This window comes from Lactuca serriola, chromosome 8, assembly GCF_051521515.1.
Source record: "Lactuca serriola cultivar US96UC23 chromosome 8, Lser_US96UC23_V15, whole genome shotgun sequence".
In the NCBI taxonomy this organism is placed as follows: domain Eukaryota; kingdom Viridiplantae; phylum Streptophyta; class Magnoliopsida; order Asterales; family Asteraceae; genus Lactuca; species Lactuca serriola.
The window spans coordinates 58740966-58748973 of NC_136415.1; the positions used below are offsets into that span (position 1 = coordinate 58740966).

The following is an 8008-nucleotide window of genomic DNA, read 5'->3' on the forward strand; positions in this document are numbered from 1 at the left end:
ATTGAACCTTGGTAAGTCATGTATGTTGGAATAAATGGATCCGAATACACATAGTTTTGATCTTCCTTAGATTGTGTCATGTGATGATGGTGTCGTCATGACTGTAGATGTTAGGTTGATTATGTTTCAATCTCAACCCGACCGATACGACACATTTATCATGTCTAAATGTAAGTAGTATTTCCATCATCCCAAATGGTTGAGGTGGCTTCCCTAAGAAATTGACAAGAGTGGACATTATACGTTGCATTCTACTTATTACCAAGGATACAAACTTTAAAAAGTAGTGCTCAAAATAGGATTTCAATAAAGCTTTCGTGGTCAACTAGTATTTGTTCTATCATTTCACAACCCATTCATCCATCTGTGTTCAGTATCACTTCGTATGGTGTAGTGGGATGGCTACAAAACTGGATAACGATTGATGATGTTTTAGCAATAACCCACCCACCCACCCACCCTACAATACAAAATCCCAAGTGTTGATTCTTTCCACCAAGGTTTTATTTGCTCATATGCTGAAAAACCAACGGCAATGCAATTGCAATTGGCAACAAAAAGATATTTGCAATTTACATCCTCTCTCTCTCTCTCTCTGGCTCTTGATTTCTCTCTACTGTATTAATTAATGTATATACACAAACGGGACACAAAGCAAGGAAAGTTTCAGTTTAAACAATTAGGAGCAATTGGATCAACTTTGATAACTCGCGTGTTGTATGATCCACACCTTCCACACTTGTGGTATAGCCAGTGAAAAGGAGCATTCCCCTTTTTATCACAATCATTGCATAGTATGTCCTATAACAGTAATCATTCATTCAATAAAAGCTACACATATAAATATAAATATAAATATAAATAATCTTCACCTGACACCGATTTCTATACTCCTCCGGTAGCTCCTCAGATGCCATTAAAGCATCCAGCATACCAAAATACACCTGCAACCCATCAAAAATTAACATTTTGTGTATCTTATTTGTTTTTTATAGCAGAAAAAAATGTGTCTACTAACTTACCGACATATCTCCCATGGATTTGCTGCATATTGGACAGATGTAATGCGTGCATGCATACGCCTATACATGAGAAAAATTCAAAATATTAAAAATATACTCCATATTTAGTTAAGAAAATGCAGGGGAATGATGGGCCCACCTGGAAACAAGCAGAGTGCATAAAATGACCACAGGGAAGGGCTCTGACAGCTGCGCTTGAAGTAAACAAAAAATCACAACAAATGGGGCAGTTTGTTTCCAAGCCTTTCTCCCTACACTTATGATCCACCAGCTTTATCCCCAAGCAGTAGTTGCATGTCATGCAATGAAAGAAGTCAACTCCAAGCCCTTTTCCAAGCCGACATAAATTGCAAAACGGGCAATGATACACTGTCCTGAAATGAAAACACCAAAAGAGAAAAGGAGTAGAGTAAGTTGGTAGTTCAAAAAAGAAATAAAGGAAAACCCATGATAAATAATTACCTTTCATCATCAAAGAACTTGCAATAGCTACAATAATACTTCGCCATTGAAAGTCCATTGCAAGATGGTGTTGAGCAATTCGGTCCAACAGGTTGAATTTTGAGGCAGTTCATACACATCATTTCGGTTGTAGCTTTCCTGATGATGATGATGATGATGAAGAAGATAAGGGAGAAGAAGATTTGATTTGAGTTATGGAAAAGGGTATTAAAGGGTAAACCTGTCCATTGTGTGGTCGCTGACATTATCGTGACAAAATCTGCATGTGAAAAGCTTCTGACAACACGCAGCTCGGAGCTTGCAGTTACGTTTGTAATGCTCGCATCCGAATATTTGTTTTTCTGTGTCGCGAAAGGATGGGGAGAATCCATGGAGGCCTTCGTTATCTGACGTTTCCCCTTTTCTTCCTTGTGGTAATTTCTGCTGGGCAGCAATCCAACGACTACAGAAAGTGGATTAGGCAGATTAATAAATTAGTAAATTACAGAAATGGTCCCCATGCTTTCTCATTTTTACCGTGTTTACTCCAAATTGAATTTTTTTTTTTTTTGTCTGTTTAGGTTTTTATTTAAAGTTTTCACATCGATTTTGGTCTTATAGCTTTTCTTGTTTCCGTTATTAGTAAATTCCAAAAATAGTCACTATGCTTTCTGATTTTTAGTGTGCTTAGTTTAAAGCAATTTTGGTCCTCATTTCAAGGTGTCGTATCGATACTATTGGTCCCTATACTTTTACTTATTTCCTTCAACTTTTTGTTATGTTTTAGTTGAAATAATAATTTACATAAATGATCCCTGTACTTTCTGATTTTTAACTTGTTTAGTCCAAAAGTTGAAACCTTTTTCAGTTTTAGTCCTATCCATTTTGGTCCTTGGAATCTTTTCTCATTACCTTTGTTTTTTTTTTTTGTTATTTTGTAATTAAAGTTAATTACAAAATTAGTCCATGTGCTTTCTGATTTTTAGCATCTTTGGTCCAAAATTGAAACCATTTTTCAATATCGGTCCTTTTTTCAAGGTTTTGTATCAATTTCGGTCCCTGGGAATTTCTGTTTTTGGTTTTGTATTAATTTCGGTCCTAATTTCAAGGTTTCTATGGATTTTAATCCCTAAAAATTTCGGCTTTTGGTTCTTATTCAAGGTCTTGTAGCAATTTGGTCCCAATTTCAAAGTTTCTTATAAATTCCAGTGCCTAGAACTTTGAAATAAGGACTGAAATCGATATCCAAATAGGACCAAAATCAATATGAAACCTTAAAATAAGAACCAAAATCCATACAAAACATTGAAATATGGATCAAAACTGAAAGGTTTCAATTTTGGACTATATATGGAAAAAATCAGAAAGCACAAGGACCACTTTTGTAATTCGCTCTAAACAAACAAAATAACAAAAAAAGATATTCAAGAGTAAGATATAAGATGAAACACACCTGGTCATAAGGTTCTGAATGAGATAATCCTTTCTTCTGGGATCAAGAGTTGGATCCCTAGAAACTTTTCTTATCTCTGACTCAAGCTCATTTTGATTCATCCTAAATATATCTTTCCACCCTGGCTTAAACGTGTAATCATTTGGATCCAATGCTTCATGTTCATGTACATCACCACCTAAAATCATTAACAAAAAATAAATCAGGTATTAAAATACAAACAAATTCCAGAAACAAATCAATAAAAAATGAGAAAGAAACCTTGTGAAATATTTGCATCTGTTTGTGATGCTTCCTCTGAAGAAGGAGAACTACCCTCCCACCATTCATTAAGCCACTCTGTAAACATTGTATTTTTAGTAGCTTGTTTCCATGTATCCATCATTTTATTCTGTTCCTCTTGAGTCAAAACAGAAGTCACCCATGGCAACATCGACTGCAACACTTCAGCACCTGTAGTCCCAATAATTCTCCCCACAAGCTTATCTTGTTCCTCAACAGAAAAATGTCTATCAAACAAAGGCCATAACTCAAGTTCTTCACGCAAAATATGTTGATCCAATGTAACCCTAATCGATTTACACATCCCCTGTACTTTTGTAGCCAACTCATTATAATTCCTAAAACTATCATCACACATATCAAGATTTTCATGAAGCTCACACAGTTCAAAAAGTGAAGTTGATATATCTTCAAACAACTTTTCTTCTTGTTTGTGGTCTAAAGTGTACGAGTGGCTGACATTATGTAAAGTTTCTTTAGATTCTAATGCGGGAAAGACGATATCGTCCTCTGCATTACTATGAGCTCTGTATAAACCCCATAACAAACGGAATCTTCCATTGAATTGATGAAGGAAGCTTTCGTTCGTTTCGTTTAGTTTCCCGGATTCCACATCAAGAAACTCCAAGTCTTTGCGAATTGCTTTGTGGAATTTGAAAATCGTGTCAATTGGACGCCCATTGCCCTCCGTGTCAATCAAACTTATACCCGTTTCCCAGTTGAAAACACTGGAGCTAAAGGAAGGGGTAGAACTGGAAGGGTTAAAAGATAAAGAACGTAAAGATTTCGAAGAACTTGTTCCCAAATTGTTGTTTTCCATTCCTAACCCTGGAACACAACAAGATTGTTTACTACGAGTACTACCATGGTTTTTGTTTTCTTGATGTGGGGTCGAGTTTGACCGTTTGTTTGACCTTCCGGAATCATCAGATGTCATATCATTGTATGCACAACAAGATGGATTGCAACCATTATTGGATTCCAAAAATGCCCTTGCAGGACAACAACCTGTTGTGCCTGAAGACAAGCATATTTCCCTTGGACGCCCTTTGCAAGCCCAACCGGAGAACAGGGTGACAAGGGCAATATCGGAAGGAGGAGCTAACAAAAAGTCAAAAACCATGTGTTAGACTTAGTCCACAATGAAGAAATAAATAAACAGTGGTTTGAGAAAAATAGACAAACCTGCCATATGCATATTGTGGAGAAATGATTTTGATTCCTCTTCTGTAAGAGATCCAACTAACCATGGTAAAACACATTCGATTACTCTCAAAGGCATTACACATAAACTTTGGTATAAGAGCTCTCGTTGTCTTTTAGGAGTAAAATGCTTGCGTGCAAGTGGGAGAACCTGAAAATCGAAATCACATAAGGGCGTTATGGTAAATATAAAAGTCATAAAAAGAAAAACTATTGATTCACTATTTCACTCATTCACCTGAAGTTCTTCATTTTTGAAATGTTTCTCAATGATTGACATGATATGATCAGCATGTGAGCATAACTTTGAACAAAATTCAGATGAAGATGAATTTGCTCCATCGTTTTCTATGCTTTCAATCAAACATCTAAACTTGTCAAATTCACTCTCTTCTTCTGCGTGTTCTTGGGCGAATGACAGCTCAGCATCTACAGCAGGGAATATAACTTTATCTTCTGCAATACTGCATTCAAAAGGATAAAATTAGTATCAAATTATCAATATGCAAACTTGTCCAATTGCCACGTAAGCATACCTATGGAATATGCAAACTTCTGCGATAAATTGGAGTCTTTTGTTAAAGGCAGATATATCTGAAAAATCTCCAGATAATTGTATCCTTCTAGCTGCTTCAGCTATATCAATTAATTCTTTTTTTATAGCTTTGTGCCAGTGTAATATTTCATCTACAGGGCGATCATGTAGTGAATCTGTGGAATCGTCAATTGATCTTAAGAAAGATTCTCGTTTTTTAGGTCTGGAAGATGAACATGGACAATAATGCCCTTCCTCACACTCTTCAGAGCTTTTTCGCTTTTTGAAACCGTTTGCACCATCCATCCACGTGAATATAATCTTAAATTAGAATAAGAAGTAATTTGTCAGATAGAAACGCGCAAACGAGTAGAAGATGAACATGGACAAAAATACCCTTACTCACCTGTTGAAGTAGCTTTTCTTCTGGGATTACTTTGCATAAACAATTACGCATCTCATGGCGTTCATCAGAAGATACAGAGGCTGAAAGCCATGGAAGAAACTCTGCCATCATGTTTACAGGAATGCTGCATAAAAATTGCCAAACTAACGAAGCTTGTTCCTCAAATGAAAATTTCTCAACGAGCAAGGGGAACACCTAAAATGAGGATTAACAATAATTTTGTTTATATATTTGACAAAGTAACATGAATCTTTGATAAACTTGTTAGATATTATTACCTGTTCTTCTTCTTTGGACATGTGTTGATTGATTGATGTTTGAAGGGCACCTGTGCAGGATGCTAATTCTCTTCTAAAGCTTTCTTCATTTTGCATGTCTGAATCCAGTAATGTGAACAGTTGATCAAAGATGACACTTTCGCCCTCGTGTTCAAGAGAATACGTTCGAGCCACGTTCTTGACACGGATGTCTAAAGCTGGAAAAATAACCTGAAAGTATGAAAGAAATAAACATGTTACAAATCTTATGCAACATAGCACCATATCTTTTTAGAATGAAGCCACTAATAAGAAAATTAGTAGGATTATTATGTGAAAGTGCAATTCTCTGCCTTCCAGTGATGAACAGAACACTCAAAGAGTCTAACAGCTTTAATATATGCTAGTACAAATGCACATATACAAGGACTTATATCCCTACTGTAAACTTTTGTAACTCTTTCCTCTTCATTTCAAACGTTCTCTTGCTAATTTCTCATGACATACCTCACCTTGAACCTTTTTTTTTATTTTTTTGGGTATCAACCACCAGTTAATTCTCAATATAGGTTGCATACAGAAGCAAATAAACTTCGCATGACCTGGTTGGAGAAAATGGGCAGACTTCAGCTATGAATGTGAAATGAATTCCATCAAAATAGCATGATTTTTTAAACGTACGAATACAACGAAAGAGAATCCCACTCAAGAACTTAGATATACCATCGTCATCATTTATCACCATAAAAATAAAGAATATTACACGTATATGATACATAATCCAGTAGCAATTTAAACCGATATGCCTTCGAGATTAACGAATTAAAGGCAACATATATACAGACCTCGTCTTCGGCATTGCAGTGGTGTTTATAGATTGATCGAAGGAAGTGATAGCGCTTAAGCAAGGGCTCAATTTCCACATGAGAATTAGTAGCAAAAGCGATGGCAGACCGGTGTAGGGCATCGAGCTCCGACCGTATGGCTTTATGAAAGAACAAGAAGATATGAATTGGCGAACTTTGTTTCTTGGAAGATTGGTTACTACTGGACGGATCCATCTGGTTCACCGCCCCTCCACCGGAAGCCGCCATCACCGCCACACCACCACCTCCAACGTCCCGGTGTTGCAATCCTGTCAATGGCGTCGCCATTTTATACAAGAAAAAACAAAACCAATTGATGCAATCCGATTCAGATTTCACAAACCCTAGATGTTTCCCGTTTCATCAACAACAATTTCCCAATTTTCTCTCTCTACTTTCTCTCTCTGGAGAGAAGAAAAGTACGAATGTAACGAAGATGGAAAGGGTAATTTTTCGATGGATAAAGAGGGAGCAATATATGGTGTGCCACGTGGATAATGGATGGGTCATTAAGTAGTAGTCCACGTGGACGATCGGACCTTACTTGACCCGATGATGGAAGCAGTCAGATTTGTGGTTTATTTTGTCGGGACGTGCATGGCACGTGCGAGAAGGGGTGCCCACGTGACGTGGCTCGGCCTGGGTTCATCGACTAGGCCTTCCACCAATGAGAGGGAGTGGAGTCATGTCGTTTAGCACAAATCCATGGTAAAATAATATTGTTCCTGTGAAAATGGATAGTTTGATTATTAATTATAAACATTAAGTAATCTTTTTTTTTAGAAAACATTAAATATAAAATGTAAAAAATAAGTAATTTTTTAAAATAAAATTTCAAAATATATACAAATAAAATGATGAATAAACAAATAATTTAATTTATACTAATAAAACAAACTATATAAAAATGGCTCTTTCAAAAAAAATTACATAAAAATAATTATATTTTGACCATATAACTTTTTTTTAGTTTTTCAATAAAAAACAATAAAATTTGATTATTTTTTCTATAGAGACCATTTTAATTAAAATAACAATGAACTTTAAAAAAAAACATGCCAATTTTGAATTATAGTATTGAAGGAAACATATTAAAATTTAAAAAATAAGGAAACAAATTAATGACACATTAATTATTTTCTATAACCTAAAAACTATATAGTTATTTAAGAAAATCAAAAATTACCATAAAATAACTAGTAGAAATTAATTTCTAAGAATTAACCATAAAATTATATGTGTTAAAATATATAAAAATGTGACATGTGTCAAAAATACTTTTCATTTATCAGTATGGATATAAAAGGATGATTATTAAAAAAAAAAGTAAATTATAGAAATACACTACGGTTTTTTTTTAAATAACCATGTGTATCAATTGTTTTTTTTTGGATATTTGTTTTTTAAAAGTTTTCAAACTTAAACTATTCTATGTGTATTGCATGGCGTAGCTGTTGTGACAACCCGATACTTTTCCAGTCAACAAAAGTCAATTTTGTTAAATAAAATTTTAAATTTTATTTATTTCGTTAAGTTCGTAAGG

General features: G+C 35.0%; 1 protein-coding gene across 1 annotated transcript; it reads right to left on the minus strand.

Annotated features, from left to right (window-relative positions):
• Nucleotides 1–482: 482 nt before the first annotated feature.
• On the minus strand, nt 483–6915 carry BTS (zinc finger protein-like protein). The gene is made up of 14 exons (XM_079012508.1): nt 6445–6915; nt 5621–5830; nt 5343–5537; nt 4938–5257; nt 4640–4865; nt 4384–4552; nt 3178–4299; nt 2917–3094; nt 1705–1926; nt 1485–1622; nt 1162–1396; nt 1023–1082; nt 873–944; nt 483–801 (listed from the first exon to the last, which is right to left on the minus strand). The coding sequence occupies exons 1-14, from the start codon at nt 6751–6753 to the stop codon at nt 667–669; spliced, it is 3591 nt and encodes a 1196-aa protein (XP_078868634.1). The 5' UTR covers nt 6754–6915; the 3' UTR covers nt 483–666.
• Nucleotides 6916–8008: the final 1093 nt, after the last annotated feature.